This window comes from Saccostrea cucullata, unplaced genomic scaffold, assembly GCF_032062105.1.
Source record: "Saccostrea cucullata isolate Sc308-1 unplaced genomic scaffold, CSIRO_AGI_Scuc_v1 ctg100, whole genome shotgun sequence".
Classification (NCBI taxonomy): domain Eukaryota; kingdom Metazoa; phylum Mollusca; class Bivalvia; order Ostreida; family Ostreidae; genus Saccostrea; species Saccostrea cuccullata.
The window spans coordinates 436421-454314 of NW_026932392.1; the positions used below are offsets into that span (position 1 = coordinate 436421).

At 35.5% G+C, this 17894-nt stretch overlaps 1 protein-coding gene across 9 annotated transcripts in view; it reads left to right on the top strand.

The window, feature by feature from the left end:
• LOC134235011 (kinesin-like protein KIF13B) overlaps window positions 1-17894 on the top strand; it is a 128156-nt gene that overhangs the window by 70453 nt on the left and 39809 nt on the right. For 8 of the 9 annotated variants that reach the window (XM_062717089.1, XM_062717091.1, XM_062717093.1 and 5 more), the window contains exons 14-22: window positions 2363-2499; window positions 6004-6113; window positions 11439-11582; window positions 12310-12484; window positions 13049-13211; window positions 13499-13669; window positions 16788-16934; window positions 17030-17161; window positions 17588-17764. In XM_062717089.1, the coding sequence (XP_062573073.1) occupies window positions 2363-2499; window positions 6004-6113; window positions 11439-11582; window positions 12310-12484; window positions 13049-13211; window positions 13499-13669; window positions 16788-16934; window positions 17030-17161; window positions 17588-17764 (1356 nt within the window). The remainder of the gene's footprint in view (window positions 1-2362; window positions 2500-6003; window positions 6114-11438; window positions 11583-12309; window positions 12485-13048; window positions 13212-13498; window positions 13670-16787; window positions 16935-17029; window positions 17162-17587; window positions 17765-17894) is intronic. The other variant, XM_062717090.1, reaches the window with a different exon arrangement.

Here is a 17894-nt window from a genome sequence, read left to right on the forward strand (position 1 = left end):
AATGCCCCTTGGGTCAGAAGGGGGGGGGGGTGGTTACATAGTCTGAAAATAAATTAATGCTTTGAAATCTGCTCTTTGGTATTTTTATCCTGCAACTACCCCTTGCATTGACCTAATAAAGGTAACCTAATAAACCAAAGCTTTATCCGGTCACTAGCCTAATAAAGCCTCGTGCATGTATTCCGACGTTCTGAAAGCATTGTGACGTCATGTATATTGCAATGTTTACGCCATAGCGTCATAGTTTCAACTGCAAGGATGTGCCTAAATCGGAATTAGCTTGTTTTGGATTCAAATGTAAAATTTTGTTAAAATTGATAACTGATATTTAGACTTTAAAGCCTCGCCCTCTATCACGTTTTCTTACCCTCGCCCAAATATCGCTTATTTTTCAAGACAGTAACCATGTATTTTATATTAATCAACCATTTTATGATAAAATTTGCAAAATTTGAAATTTGTGGCCCCTGGGTCAGTGGTTCCTTTGGGGTGAGGTGCACAACTGGGTATAGTGGAAGTGCATTTTCTCTTTGTTATTCTGATCTACCTCTGGGTATTAAGTAATTAGAGTAAGCATGCTAAGTTAATAATTATGATAAGCAATGGTGCCTCTTTCAAAATTGTGAATTGTGAATTTCATGGCCTCTGGTTTAAAACACGAACCAAATTTAATTGTTTGAGTATTGTTACTCAGGTGACCTATAAGGCCCGTGGGCTTCTTGTTTTAATTAGAAATGGAAATATATGTATATAAACATTTTTCAGTTGTGTAGAGCACTCACTAAAAGAGCTCAAAGTTTTTTAAAGATTAGACTACAGAATCTAAATACTTCTATTAAAAGTTTGTTATGAAACAAAGTAAAACTATCATGAATTTATTCTTTGTATAATTGAGTTCATTCATCATTGATTGTCCAAAATATGGAAGCGTGATCAGGTCGATAAGATTGAAATTTGATGGTTTCCAGGGTTAGAGTGGGGTCTAAGTAATGGATCAAAGTTTTACATGGATATAGAAAGGAAAAAATAATCTTTTCAGGCTGGTCATGATAAGTGATATCAATATCCTGAGATAATGACATGGTCCTGATAGTAGAGTGAGAGTCATGGAACAGACCTTACAATATTGGGTAATTACTTATGGAAGAAAAAAAATCTGTAAAAAAAAATCTCTCTCCAAAACAGCAAGCCCTGTGTTCGTCAGTGCCCCCTTGTAAGAATCTAGATAACTGGTGTCTGACCCGGTAGGTCTAAAGCTGTGGCCAAGATACTGGCACATACTTTTTCTTGTGAATTAAATTTCAAAATTTTATAAAGATTTTAAGTATGTCCAGAGTACTCACATAATGGACTGCAGGAAAACGTCATGACAAGAGGATGAATTGTCATGTTTATTAGGTACCTCAGGTTCACACAACATCAGAGTGGGAATCAATACCTGTATCACTGACTTCACCTTCCAAGTCACAGTGTTTGATTTTCTCAAGTTTTGTCCTAAAAGAGCCAATTATTAACTATAATTTAAAAAGAAAATAATCTGAATTTTGTTAGACTTGTTTTATCCAGAGAAAGAGTAAATCATGTACATGGCACCTGATTCCATCTCTGATGTTTGCACTGAAAACTTTTTAATCAGCTTCTCTGTGGAGATTTAAGTATTAAACACATTGTTTTAATTTTCTTTATAATTCTACTCACTGTTTAAAGGAAACAAAGTAGTTCTGCAAAAATTAACAATCAGTTGATGATGCGGGATATTGAATTTTGTGTCTGTTTCTAAAGTTTTTTGAATTCTTCAAGAACTAATAATAGCAATACTTTACTGTCTGACAAATTTACTAGTTTAAAGCAGTCATATTAGTCATGTGGTGTTGTAAAAGTAGTTAATCTTTGTTTTGTGCTGGACTTGAACAAGTCAATTAATTGTGTTATGTGTTGGAGTTGGACTTGTTGTGCAACTGAGTTTTGTTCTATACTTTAATTGTGCTAAACTTGGACTATTCAATGGACCAGTGCTTTGTGCTGGACTTTGACTTGTAAGTGGAGCTGTGTTATGTGCTGGACTTGGATTAGTTAGTGGAATTGTGCTTTGCGCTGAACTTTGACTATTCAGTGGAGTTGTGCTTTGTGCTGGACTGGGACTAGTCAGTGGAACTGTGTTTTGTGTTGGGCTTGGATTAGTTATTGGAACTGTGTTTTATGCTGGGCTTTTGGAAGTTGGAGGGATGGGTAAAACTTTAGTCATAAATTCTCTAGGATATTTGCATTTGCGATTGATCTGACAGATGATTCAGACTTACCAATAATTTCATATATTAGTTTGCATAATGCAGATCCTAATTGTTTTACTTCCATTTTTCAGGACCACACCTTAGTTGGACAACAAGATGCTAGGGTACAACAGGATATACAGCTGTCTGGGCTGGGCATCATGCCTGAACATTGTGTGGTAGACATTGAGAATGGTGATGTTTGGCTCACACCTGTAGAAAATGCCAGGTCTGTACATTACTATCTTGATAATCTCAAAATTGAATTCTATAATGAAAATATTTTTTAAATGAGAAGATGTTCTATTTATATGAAGGGAATTAGAAAATTTTACTTGCCACTAATGTTTTTTTCGAGAGGTAGGGTGGGGTGTTTGCCCCACCATGAATATGACTGAGCATATAGTGTTTGTCATGTCTGCCTTCTGACTGGATGTTCAGAAAATTATTTTATCAATGGTCTATAGAGAGACATTGGTCAGTTTTGTTTTTAGCAGGTTTTCATTTTTTGTGGTTAAGCTCAATATGAAGAGCACTGAACTAGACCCGTAGTGATCGGGGCCCTAAACACAGGCAAAACCTGTTATACAAATACACTTGAAAATTCCCATTTGTTTCTGCATGGGTAAATCACTAAAGTTGGGTGTTTGTTATACCCCCGCTCTGAAGGAGAGGAGGGTATACTGTATTACCCTTGTATGTCTGTCCATGTGTCTATCTGTAACAAATTTTTCATCGCAATTTTCTCACCAGCTACTCACCTCAGATGCTAAAAGTTTTAGTACATTCTTTGCTTAGGCATGCCATATGTTGGAATTCATTTTTTGTTCAAGTTCGATGTCAACTTCTTGTTCATCCATGCTTCTTTCTGTACCATACATAACAAATTTTCGTCACAGTTTTCTCAGCAACTACTCATCTCAGATGCTAAAAATTTTAGTACATTCTTTGTTTAGGCATGCCATGTGTTGGGATTCATTTTTGTTCAAATCCGATGTCAACTTCCTGTTTATCCGTGGGTCTTTCAGTACCATACATAACAAATTTTCATCTCAGTTTTCTCAGCAACTACTCATTGCAGATGCTTGAAACTTCAGTACATTCTTTGCTGAGGCATGCCACATGTTGGGATTCATTTTTGTTCAAATCGGATGTTGACTTCTTCTTACCAGTATGTCTGTCTGTAACTGAACTTGTGTATATCAACATTATGATAGTGTATATTCACATCAGAGTGGGGGTATTGCAAGTGAGCACTGGCTCACAGACTTCTTGTTTTTTTCATTGTGCATATGTAATTGCTAGTTTTTTCCTCAAAAGAAGAATGATATGTATGATATAGCTATAGCAAATATCCTTTTCCATTAGCTATACCATGCTCAAAACATTTCCACACAGTGGACTTGGACAGTAGAGTATGTCTATGAAAATTGTTTTAGAGACAAAAGGAACCTGAGATGCAAATTTCATTGGCTGCATGTTAAGGGACACTTATCATTAAAGTGTGGATCAAATGCATGCAATATTTAGTTAACTGGTGAATTACTAAATAAATATGTGCATGTTTTTTTCTTAATATTGACCAGTTATTTTTAAGACTTAAATCTCATTCTTTGCCTATCCTAAGGCTGGTGCCAGTGCACAATGGTAAATTTGTAAGAAGGAGTTCTGCCTTGATTATATCATAAGGAATATTTTCCTGTCAATTTTTTTTTTTAAAAAGGGCATTTCTATTATTCAGACAGTGACATTTGAATGAACACTGGATAGTGTGCACAGAAATAACTAAGAAAATTGATTTTAAAATTATCCAGCTTTTGTTGAGAGGTAATCCACTTAGTTTGTTAATTAACATGTAAATCAGATTCTCTATCAACTGTATTGAATTGGAAAAGTGCTTTACAAAGTCAGATTTGTTGTGAAACTCTGAACTTATTAGGTATTCTAATCACAGTTTTATCTCCACATGGTAAAGTTTGCCTCAATGAGGACAAAATGGTTGTGTGACAGCAAATCATGAGATTAGCAATTATTGCTTTTCATGAGATTGATTAAGCATAGCCCTAAAAAGTCCAAGTGATAAGTAAATGGAAGTAGGAAGTCTGGTAAATCAATAACTCTACCAGACCAGATAGAGAGCAGCCACAAGAACCCGAGCTTGGTAAGAACAAGCAGTGGGCAGTACTGACTAGGTATAGAATCTCCTGGTCATCACTGCATGTAAAATGTAAGGTCTGAAAGAGACAGTAACTGAAGAAACAGAATGAAAAGAGGGATTGGAAAAAAGCTGAACAGATATATTGCAGGTTATTGCCATGAAATACAACTCTAAATGATTCAAATATATTTTATTGTCATAAATGTGACTACCATAAGTCACAACTTGGAGCACTGTTCCATTTATCTGTGTGATTTTAACAAATGGTATTACGATGGATACTAAAAATAGAAAAAAATGATGTTTAAAAATGCTTTTGCCTTTACAATTTTGGTTGGATTTCAATATAATAATTGGTATACATGTCAAGTAATTTATTGACATACATAATCTCATTTTGTCTGGGCTTTAACTGTTACTGAGGATCTCTGAAACTCACATTTAGGCCATAATAAATAAATTGCTAGATTCTCATCCAAATTTTTTTAAAAATCGAGGCGGGCGGGCGGCTTTTATTTTATATTTTTTATTTTTTCAATTTTGCAGATTTTTTATTGACCTGGTCAATCTGTGTAATTTTATCTATAATACCCGAATAAAAGTCATAATAAAGGTTCAATTATCTCTTACTTCACACCATCACCAATCTTTTTCAACCAATGACCCTTCTTTAAAATATATACGCATGTATTACAGCAATTACCATCTTTTCATCTGTCAAAATCATGTCGACTTTCGCAGAATTTAGAACGAAAGTAGAATGGTAGATTTATAAAAGAAGAAAAACAGAAATAAAAAAAATCGAGGCGGGGGTCTAAAATCGGGGCGGGCGGGGATGAGAATCTAGGATTATTTTTATTATGGCCTTAATGGTACAATTTAGATTGTTCAAAACCTGAGGATGTGTTATGACCTTAACTCTAGGTCATTCAAGCAAATTCAAGGTCACTTGCTGAAATATTTATAAAGGATGATTTGAGGAATGAAGTTGTAGAGGCTACTAAAAATAGAAATTTCTACACAAACTGATAGTTCTGCCCTAAGATATATTACCAAGTACACTGTACTATCAGTGACTATAATAACCATTTTGTTGATCCATGATCATCCAATATTTTTTGTCCTTTAGCAACATATCTTCATCTATCCATTTATCTCATTTTATACTTCTATGGATTCTTTATATTGTGATATACTCAGGTGACCATTAAAGCCCATGGGCCTCCTTTTTCTTAACAAGAACCATAAAATAAATCTGGAGATGGTTTGAGTTTAAACATAATAATATGACTGAATTTTAATCTAAGATCATTTTAACTGTCAAAGCCTGCAAGAAGGAATTTCAACCTTAGGTGTTATACATTTGTGGCTAACATAATCATACAGAAAAGTGATAATCCAAATGTCAGAATGAAGTTGCTAGGTTCTTTGTATCTGAGTAGTAGCATCAGTGATTTTATCGTATGTTCAAATCTTTTGAATTCATCAACAAAATATTATTGGTAGATGTCTGGCAGTTGACAATATAATTACAAACATGGTGTGAACAAGGAATCTTATGATTTTGCATTACAGAACTTGTGTGAATGGTTCTGTCATCACCAAAAAGACCAAAGTGAAGAACGGAGACAGAATACTCTGGGGAAACAATCATTTCTTCAGAATTAACTGTCCTAAACAGAATAGTAAGTCAGATGTAAATCCACATTCTAGGGCCAAAGGCTCAAGTAACTTTTTTCCATAGGGTGAAGGTTTGTATGAAGGACAATTTCACTTTAAGAAAATTGAAATTTGGTGGCAACATTTGTATACTTGTATCTTCTTCTGAAGAACAGGGTTGTCCCTAAGAATTAAAATAGAAGAGGATATTTAAAAAGAAGAAGGGGATCTGGGGTTCCTCTCCTACTGAGGAGTTTAGGAGGAATACAAACGGGACTTAGGGTTGGAAATTCACTATGTACAACTCACAAAATGTGAGTTAGAGTCTCCTAATTACAAGTTTAAAATTTTGTAACTCACAAAAATTTGCGAGTTGTCTTTTTCATTGTAAATTTCACTCAGGAAAAAATATCCCATTTTAGTCTTTCTCTCTAAGCTACTGATTATATCCATAAATTCAAAATGAAGGAGCATATGAAATGTTTGATGATCATGTCGAAAATTAAGATTGATTGATTGTATACTGTTTAACGTCCCTCTCCAGAATATTTCACTGATATGGAGACGTCACCATTGCCGGTGAAGGGCTGCAAATTTAGGCCTATGCTCGGCACTTATGGCCTTTGAGCAGGGAGGGATCTTTATCCTGCCACACCTGCTGTGTCACGGGGCCTCGGTTTATACGGTCTCATCGGAAGGACCACCCCATTTAGTCGCCTTTTACGACAAGCAAGGGGGTACTGAGGACCTACTCTAACCCGGATCCCCACGGGGCTCGAAAATTAAGAAGTTTTTTAAAAGTTGGATAGATGGAGGTTCATGTTTATAAAGCTTTCATTTTAAAATTGCATGTTTGTATTTTTGGTACTCACAATTATTTGCGAGTTGTAATTTTAGGGAGTTTCTACCCCTGCCGGGAGTACATCCTCTGAGTACATCATGGGGAAATTCCCAAACCCCTGGGTCTTAGGGACCACCCATGAAGAACTATTCTACCATAAGAGATGAAACTTGTGCAAGTCAAATTTATTAAGTCATGATGCATTATAATATTTCATGTGGACTGTAACTTTAAAGTCAAATTTAGTAGGTTCCCTGTCTAATCTTTTAGGCCTTTGACTAATACCTTTCTTTTTGTGGGATCCTTTGAGTTAGAGTAGACCCTGACTATTCCCTTTTGAGTAAGAGTAGACCCTGACTGTTCCCCTTTCTTTTTGTAGGATTCTTTGAGTTAGAGTAGACCCTGACTATTCCCCTTTCTTTTTGAGGGATCCTTTGAGTTAGAGTAGACCCTGACTATTCCCCTTTCTTTTTGTGGGATTCTTTGAGTTAGAGTAGACCCTGACTATTCCCTACCTTGACTGTTCCCCTTTTCTTTTTGTGGGATCCTATGAGTTAGAGTAGATCCTGACTATTCCCTTTTGAGTAAGAGTAGACCCTGACTGTTCCACTTTTCTTTTTGTGGGATCCTTTGAGTTAGAGTAGACACTGACTATTCCCCTTTCCTTTTGTGGGATTCTTTGAGTTAGAGTAGACCCTGACTATTCCCCTTTCTTTTTGTGGGATTCTTTAAGTTAGAGTAGACCCTGACTGTTCCCCTTTCTTTTTGTGGGATTCTTTGAGTTAGAGTAGACCCTGACTGTTCCCCTTTTCTTTTTATGGGATCCTTTGAGTTAGAGTAGACCCTGACTATTCCCTTTTGAGTTAGAGTAGACCCTGACTGTTCCTCTTTTCTTTTTGTGAGATCCTTTGAGTTAGAGTAGACACTGACTATTCCCCTTTCTTTTTATGTGGGATTCTTTGAGTTAGAGTAGACCCTGACTGTTCCCCTTCCTTTTTGTGGGATTCTTTTAGTTAGAGTAGACCCTGACTGTTCCCTTTTGAGTTAGAGTAGACCCTGACTAATCCCCTTTCTTTTTGTGGGATTCTTTGAGTTAGAGTAGACCCTGACTATTCCCCTTTCTTTTTGTGGGATCCTTTAAGTTAGAGTAGACCCTGACTATTCCCTTTTGAGTAAGAGTAGACCCTGACTATTCCCCTTTCTTTTTGTGGGATCCTTTGAGTTAGAGTAGAACCTGACTATTCCCTATTGAGTAAGAGTAGACCCTGACTGTTCCTCTTTCTTTTTGTGGGATCCTTTGAGTTAGAGTAGATCCTGACTATTCCCTTTTGAGTTAGAGTAGACCCTGACTGTTCCCTTTGAGTAAGAGTAGACCCTGATTGTTTCCCTTTGAGTTACAGTAGACTCTGACTGTTTCCCTTTGAGTTACAGTAGACCCTGACTATTCCCCTTTGTGTAAGAGTAGACTTTAACTGTTACCCTTTATTTTTGTGGAGATCCTTTGAGTTACAGTAGACCCTGACTATTCCCCTTTGAGTAAAAGTAGACCCTGACTATTCCCCTTTGAGTAAGAGTAGACCCTGACTGTTCCCTTTGAGTTAGAGTAGACCCTGACTATTCCCCTTTGTGTAAGAGTAGACTCTGACTGGTACCCTTTGAGTTAAAGTAGACCCTGACTGTTCCCTTTGAGTAAGAGTAGACTTTTCCCCTTTGAGTTAGAGTAGACTCTGAGTATTCCCATTTGAGTTACAGTAGACCCTGACTATTCCCCTTTGAGTTAGAGTAGACCCTGACTATTCCACTTTGAGTAAGAGTAGACCCTGACTGTTCCACTTTGAGTTAGAGTAGACCCTGACTATTCCACTTTGAGTAAGAGTTAGGGCTGAAACGATACGCCCCCTCCACGATACGATACATATTGCAATACTTGTGTCACAATTCAATTTTTTCAATACGATACAATTTAAGAACGAAACTATTCATAAGGTTAAAGAAAACGTATTCAGATTTTTAAAAAAAAGAGTAAAAGGTGGTGATACAATAGAAATATACTACCAGGGGTATGCAATTTGAAAATTCAAGTACTAGCCCACGGGCTAGTGGCAGCAATAAAGTTACTGGCCCAAGTAAAAAGTTACTAGCCCAAATATAGGGACAAAAATTAAAATAAAACTAATGTTGGGAAAAAAAAATTAATCATTGAAAAAGTCAGGGTACTAAGGTCATTCTTTTTAAAATTAAAATTTTATTCTCACTATTAAAATTAAATCATATAATATTAATAATTATGACAGAAAATAAAAATGAATTTAAAAAAATTATCTTAAGATCTTTCCTTTTCCGATTATTTTGCAATAGCTCATTTAGAATGAAAATAAATTCATTTTGTTTTCATATTAAATCCTTAAATAATAAATACACTAGAAATATATTTCATGTGAATCACACTGATCTTTCAGTTGATTGAGTGATCTTAAATAATTTAATGAGATATCTGCATGTATTTACAATAAACGGAGGAATGGAGGAAATTCGGATTAGGAAAAAAACGATCGTTTTTGGAAGTAAATGAGCCAGGAAGTACTGCAAAATGGAGAAAATTATGGAGATTTATTGACAGAAGGAGCATGCTGCCTGGAAAATATTTACTGGTTGGGAATTTGATAGCAAACAATGAGTAAAATACCGGTTGTACTTTTCATGTATTACATGCGTAGTTATAATTTTTACTAGCCTGAATTTACTAATTTTTTAATTGCACATCTCTGATACCTGTGGTTCTGTTGATTAAGAACACTTTATTCGTATAAATTGTAGCAGGTCTGGTGTTCATATAGCCTGTACTTCGCGTTGTGTTTATTTTTTGTTTTGAGACGACTTTCTGAATATGACCTCTACATTAGATATACCTTGGAAATATTTGTAAATTATAATGTGTGATTAACAAGACTTTACAATTTATTACCAATCTTACAGTACGTTATAATAGTACACAATATGAAGACCTTAATTCCCAAACCCAAATATGGCCTAACTTAACCCAAATATAGTCTAACCTAAGTAGTAATATAATTTAATTAAGACAGACGACAAGGGACGATTCCAGTATATGAAGAGTTTAGCTAGCAAAGAGTTAACCAAACCCGATCTAATAGTTACAAGCTTTATATATGAAAAAGGAACAAAAAAATCGAGATGGTGTAATAATTATGAAAACGTAAATAAACCTAATCTGTCACAAAATATATATCGAACAATATCGTGTGTGTCGGTGATCTATTTCAAAGAGTTAACCAAACCCGATTATAAAAAATGTATCGAACCGAAAATCGAGATGGTGAATCGAACATTGAACCGAGCATATATATCAAACAATATCGATATTTCGGTGAATCGTTTCAGCCCTAGTAAGAGTAGACCCTGACTGTTCCCCTTTGAGTTAGAGTAGACCCTGACTATTCCCCTTTGAGTTAGTGTAGACAATGATTGTTCCCTTTTGAGTAAGAGGAGACTTTGACTGTTACCCTTTATTTATGTGGAGATCCTCTGAGTTAGAGTTGATCCTGAATTTTCCCCTTTGAGTTACAGTAGACATTGACTGTTCCCCTTTGAGTTACAGAAGATCCTGTCTGCATGTTCCCCTTTGAGTTACAATAGACCCTGACTATTCCCCTTTGAGTTAGAGTGGACTCTGACTGTTATCCTTTATTTTTGTGGAGATCCTTTAAGTTAAAGTTGACCCTGACTGTTCTCTTTTGAGTTAGAGTAGACTCTGATTGTTCCCCTTTGTGTAAAACTAGACCCTGACTGTTCCCCTTTGAATAAGAGTAGACTCTGACTGTTCCCCTTTGAGTTACAGTAGACCCTGACTGTTCCCCTTTGGATAAGAGTAGACTCTGACTGTTCCCCTTTGAGTTACAGTAGACCCTGACTGTTCCCCTTTGAGTAAGAGTAGACTCTGACTGTTCCCCTTTATTTTTGTGGAGATCCTCTGAGTAAGAGTAGACCCTGCCTGTTCCCCTTTGAGTAAGAGTAGACCCTGACTATTTAACATTGAGTAAGAGTAGACCCTGACTATTCCCCTTTGAGTTCAAGTAGACTCTGATTGTTCCCCTTTGAATAAGAATAGACTCTGACTGTTACCCTTTATTTTTGTGGAGATCCTTTGAGTTAGAGTTGACCCTGACTGTTCCCCTTTGAGTAAGAGTAGACCCTGACTGTTCCCCTATGAGTTAGAGTAGACCCTGACTATTCCCCTTTCTGTTGAGAGTAGACCATGACTGTTCCCCTTTCTGTTGAGAGTAGACCCCGACTGTTCTCCTTTCTGTTGAGAGTAGACCCTGACTTTTCCCTCCCTTTTGTGGAGATCTCTGAATTAGAGTAGACCCTTACTGCCCCCCCTTCCTGTTGAGAGTAGACCCTGACTGTTCTCCTTTCTTTTGTGAGTAGACTCTGACTGTTCCCCTTTCTGTTGTGAGTAGACTCTGACTGTTCCCCTTTCTGTTCACAGGCCCCCAGTCTCAGCTGACAGAACTGGACCAAACCATTGACTATAACTTTGCTCAGCAGGAGCTGATGATGAACGAGTACTCTAATGACCCAATACAGGAAGCCATCTGTGATCTGGAGAAGCAGTATGAAGAGGACAAGCAGGGTGAGATATAATGTCTGTCTGTTTGTCTGTAAAGGACAGACATGTTTTATCTAGTGCATATGCATCATTTGTTGATTTTCTCTATGATCAAAGTTTCAGTGGCCCAGATGCCTGTTCAGCAGAGCGAACATTCGCGAGTGCTCGCCAAAATTACTATTGGAGGTATAAGGAATTTTGGCGAACGCTCGTGAACGTTCGCTCTGCTGAACAGGCCTCTGGTTAGGACTTTATTGGTCTGTGCAAGTTTTTAAAACAAAACATGTATGTTATGGTGATCAATAATTTTTTTTTCTAAGGTTGTTCCTTAAAAGTAGTAAAGTTGATTTAGCTATATAGATAATGTATTGAGTAAAAAAAATAGTATACCCAGACCAAATTTTGATGAATATTGTAAAATCACATAATTATTTTCGTGGGGTCAAATTTTCATGGTTTGAGGAAAAACTCTTGGTTCGTGGGGATTTTATTTCGAGATGTAGAATTTCTGAGTAGTGTGTCACATTTTACAATCCATGGAGGACATGAATTTGTGGGTCTCTTCAAACCTTGAAAACAACGAAAATTAAACCCCCACGAAATTTGGTGATTTCACAGTATTACCGCTACCTGAAAACTTGTTGGGACAAGACTGCCTTACTTAAAATAACATTTGTTGAGGAGAGCACTACATCAACTTTGATTATGTATTTTTTTTGTGTATACATTCTTGATAATGACAATTTGACAGAGGCTTTAGAGAAGCAGAGACAGGAGTATGAACAGAGGATGCAGATTCTGAGGAACCAAATTATGTCCCCTGGTACCCCCAGTAATCCCTATCTCAATTTCAACAGCCTCACTCCCACTGGCACAGGTTCCCAGAATACACTACAGAGGAAGTATCAGAAGTGGGCAGAAAAGAGGTAGGAATCAAAAATCCACAGATTCATATAGCCTTCTGTAGAACATTTTACTATAATTATTGATAGTTATGTTTCTGCTAACAATTAAATGGATCAAGTGAAATGCATACAAAACTGGATTTTTAAAAGTAATAATCTTTTGATGCTAAATATTTAATTCAGAATTCCTTGTACATACATCGGTATCTTGAACTCCAATATCTTAAATACAATGAGTATATGGAAGTGATGTGGAAGTCCCAACCACATTTTCTTAAAGTATTTTACTTTAAATATATCTCAAATCCTCAGATATCTGAAGTTTTTTTCAGCCCCATCAGGTTCAAGATAAAGATTTTTGACTGTTTATGTAGGATTATGCTATATGTCTTTGATAGGTGTAAAATATTTAGATCTTTTTAATTGGAAGTTTTAAAGTTGACTGTAATAAAAGTTGGGCAATGAATTCTTTCAAAGAGTCATTGACATAATATTTGTGTAATTTTAAGGAGTTTTACTGTTGTCTTATTTTAATTGATTTGTCTGAAATATTTAAATTATGTTCTGAATGATATTTACTTATAGAAAGAGCAACTTAAAGAACAGTTTACAAGTCCTCAGAGAGGAGGTACTGAAGGCTAAAGCTTTAGTGAGGGAGGCCAATGTCTTATCTCAAGAGATGGGCAAGAGAACCGAATTCCAGGTCACACTACAGATTCCAGCCAGCAGTCTTAGTCCAAATCGCAGGGTAAGTCAAGGAGATAGAAAAGGCTATTAGATAAATAAGGGGTGTTTGAAAATATGTTATTTTTTCCAGAAGGAAATAAATATTTTAAAGATATAATTTCATGAAAATCATCATCTGTTTGTGGGCCAGTGATTCTCTAAAAAGATTTGTGGCTTTAAAATGCCATCAGTCTTTCAAGCTTCCTGTTTGAAATTCTTATTGTGACCATGTGCACTTTATCAATATAAAACCATGGTTAGCATAATAAATAATGCATTAGATTTACCAATTATTCACTTTTGTTACAGAAAGGGAATGGTTTTGTCAGTGAGCCAGCCATTTTGGTAAAGAGAAAGAACCGACCTAATCAGATCTGGTTGATGGAGAAGTTGGAGAACAAGATAATAGACATGCGTGAGATGTACGAGGAGAGGAAGTCCTCCGGCCAGCCCCTCATGGTAGAGGACTCTGACACTTGGGTTTGTTGTTGTTGCATGGCTTCAGCTTATCTTTGACCTCCCTGTTAATGTATCCAAAGCTTTTTTTGTTCTGAAATTAAACTAGTGGATGGGTATTTGTAAAGTAGAAGCTTAGAGGCAGGTAAACCCATTTGGAGATTTATTTCTGAACTGTTTTGCCTAAATTACATTAAAATTAGTTGCAAAATGCTACCCTCCTTCAGTTTTGGTTTGAATTAAATAAAACTTGGAACACTTGTAGATAAGGTTTGTAATTTGGATAATATATGTTTATCTATTTGTATTCAAGTGAATGGCTTAGAAAATATCATGCAGTTCCTGCTGTTTATTTACAGTAAAACTCGGTTATAGTGAAGTCCTTGGGACCTGTGAATTTAATTTGCTATATCCGTAATTCGTTATATCCGTATAATGAATTTGTTTAACCATTATAGCGAATTCGCAATATGCATGTTTTCCTTCAAGTATTACTATCAAATATGTTAGGGAAGCAAATATTACAAAACATATCTTCGATAACTAAGGTTTTATTATGAATCGAATGGTATATACAAATGCTAAAAGGAAATAAAGTCAGTTCAATTTATCATATTTTTTTTAATCTTTAAAGTTCGTTGTAAAAGATGTAAATTTTATTATATTTAACCTCAAGGGGACTCAGAATCAGTTCGCTATATCCGTAAATTCGTTACATCCGAGTTTGTTATAACCTTAAAATTTTACAAAGATTTGCTAACAATTTTGCCGGGGACCCAGAAAAACTTCGCAATATCCTTGAATTCGCTATATCCGTGTTCGTACTAAACGAGTTTTACTGTATTTTCTTTTTTGGGCGGGGGCCACATGATCCTTTCAAAGGCCACAGGGTCACATTGATGGAGTCCATAACTTTTTCTGATTTGGGAGGGGATGGTCCATGCCATTCTAAATTTAAAGTGTTTTTTTTTTTCCTCTTATATTTTATATTGTGTGCCAGAAAGTTATACAAAATATAGAAGCTTTGTTGAAACTAAGGTTTTGCCAGGGATGAATAATTTGAATCATAAAAAAACCTAATTTATTCATTATATATATGTTTTAATTTCATTATATGTTTCCATGAAATTGATTTACCTGTAAAGTTCAAATTCATTATACGCATGTTTTACTATTACTTGAACATGTTCATTTCCCTGCATGCAGTATTCGTATTTTAAGAAAAAAGGAAGGGCACAGCAATTTTCAAGAAAAATATTGGGGAGAGGGATTAAATAAAATTTTTTTTATAGATTTTCTTTTAACTCTTTCCCCCCTGTTGCCACCATTTGACGCACTTGCGATTTCCCTAGAGTGTTTATCTGGCTGCCCCCTGAAGCCATTTTGACTGACTTGAAATGACTGACCATTACATTTAGAACATGCTAATTAAGTACCTAAACATCATCAAAGTGTCACATATTATATATCAATGTTTGGGGAATGGATTGAACTTTAGTATTGTCATATAATTTTCTAAGAATAATTAATCTACAATTAATAATATATAGGTGAAACCAGGTAAAATGAAATTTTCACAACTAATCTTCATATTATCCTTTATATGAGAGAAAGTTTCTATAAAATATACCAGTAAACTTAAAATATAATACCAAACCAATTAAAAAGGCTCATTATTTTTTGTTTAATTAATATTAATTAAGATAGATTAATAATGATAGGTAATTATCTTAGACTTGAGCCAACTAAACTTCACAATCATCTTCAAGCAGGCATGTTTATAAATATTTTATATATTTAGTTGACCACTTCTTGCAAAAGTCTTGGAGAAAATAAATTAATGCATGTTTTTATCTAAATCAATGCCCTGATGAAAAAAATGCTGAAAGTAGATTATTTAGTACTCATAAACAAATGGAAAATCTGTGGCCGCCATTGTTGTTGTTAAAAAGTCTATGATGTTCTTCCTCTAATTTTCATTGTAAAATTTTATTTCTATTAAATTTAACTTTAGAACTGATGTAAAAACATTGTGAATGCTAATACAATCCAAGGTATGTTACATAAAATGCAATATTAAGGCTGAATTTTGCTTGTGTCACAACAGACTGGGTGCCATTGTTTTCACACAGGTAAATCTCAAGTGAATTCACACCAAGCTGTGACTTCACTAATTATAGTAACATTACCTAATGTGTAATACACATGATTGGCTATCATTTAGAGCTGAATTTATTTAGAAACAGGGGAAATCACAGAGATAATTTAGGGTTGTTGTGTGTATGCGTCAAATGGTGGCATCAGGGAAATGGGGCATAGCGTCAAATGGGGCATCAGGGGGTAAAGGATGTAATGCATTAGGGGGAAAAGAGTTAATTGATGAATTATTTTAGAACAGGGTAATATTTGGTATTAGTTTTCCTTTTCATTGAAATATTTCTAATGCCCTGTTCACACAGAGAGTTTAATTCAAATTAAACGTAAGTTTACTGCGAATTAGCTTCGCTTAGTGTTCACACGGAGAATTTAATGCGAATTAGTTTAATTCGAATTAATTTACTGTGCATTAAATTACTTCGCATTAGCTCTGTGTGAACGCTAAGCGAAGCTAATTTGAATTAAATTCTGAGGCATGCGTAATGGCAAAATTAGGTCAAATGCAACATTTTGGTGGTCAGCTTTAAGTGCTTGTGCTATTTTTGAGTGAAAAACTAAGAAAAATTGTGTTAATTATTAAAATGTGTGTACAGACACAGTAACATTATGTCAAATGCATCTGCTTCTGCTCTAGGTGACGTGATTTGCAAATGACGTCATAATAGCCTTACTGACGCTTGACCTTAGAAGTAGATTCTGAATTTTAATTCGCATTAGTTTACTTCGCATTAGCTGTCGTGTGAACGCAATTTAATTCGCATTATTTTGATTCGCATTAGTTTACTTCGAATTAATTTACTGCGAATTAAACTTGCCGTGTAAACAGGGCATATAAGTAAAAGATATTAGTATCAATGAAGTATTTTTTCTTAAGTAAAAAATAACATTTTGTATCAGTTTTTCATTTCAATGAAGTATTTCTTTTAGTAAAAGATATGATTTGGGAATAGTTTTCCATTTCAATAAAGTATTTCGTTTAATTCAGGATGATAGTCCGGTAGTAAAGGGTGACCCATTTTATGAGTCCCAGGAGAACCATAATTTGATTGGTGTAGCCAATATCTTCCTGGAATGTCTCTTCCATGATGTTTCTTTGGATTATCATGTCCCAATCATTAGCCAACAAGGAGAGGTAATGCAATCAAAATGTTCTTCATGCTCAGCATTTAAAAGAATTCAAATCCAAGAATTGCAGACTCATGCATTGTCTTGTATTTTAATTTACAGATTGCTGGAAAGTTGCACATCCAAATCGCTAAGCTAGGTGGCTCTTGCCTTGAGCGTTATGGTGATACAGCGAGTGAGGACAATGAAGTATCTGATCCCGCGATGACAGCAGGGGGGCCTATGATTGTCAGGGTAAGGTTTGATTGGTGTGATGTAATGAAGCAACTCTTGTTGTAGCCACCTCAGTCATGGATTAAACTTTTCCAGATTAAACTTAAGAATCAATCATTTTCAACCAGTTTGAAATACAGCATCTATGGTTTAAGAAGGGGGTTCTTGGTCTTTTCTCCCTGAGAAAAAAAGAACAGACTTAATTTTTCATGTTCTGTTTAATTTCTGTTTAATTTTTGCTTCAAATTTATGAATACAACAATTTTTCCAAGAAACTCCTGTTTTTATCTGTGTCACACTGAGTTCAAGATTACAAGGTCTAATTGTACAGAAACCATATCTATAGTTTTTACATATTGAAAATTGAGATAATGAAGTTCAACTGTATTTATCAATGCACTTAAATATTTGTGAATTTGAAATTTAATTTACTGATTTACTTTTCAGCTGAACATTCTGTCAGCTAAGGGCCTGCCTTCATCCATGTCTAACTTTGTTTTCTGTCAATACACTTTCTGGGGCCAGGAGGAGTCGGTGGTCGTGCCTCCTCAGATAGACCCCGACAAGGTAGAACGCCAGAATTCCACCGGGGACACGGTCTGTGTCAAATTCCAGCACCGAAAGGTAGGTGCGATGTGGGGGTCATTATAGGGAAACATCTCAAAACATTCATAATCCCTTTTTAGCTCACCTCAATGAAGTTGGGGGAGCTTATGTAATACCCTCGGCGTCGGCGTCCCAGGTTAAGGTTAAG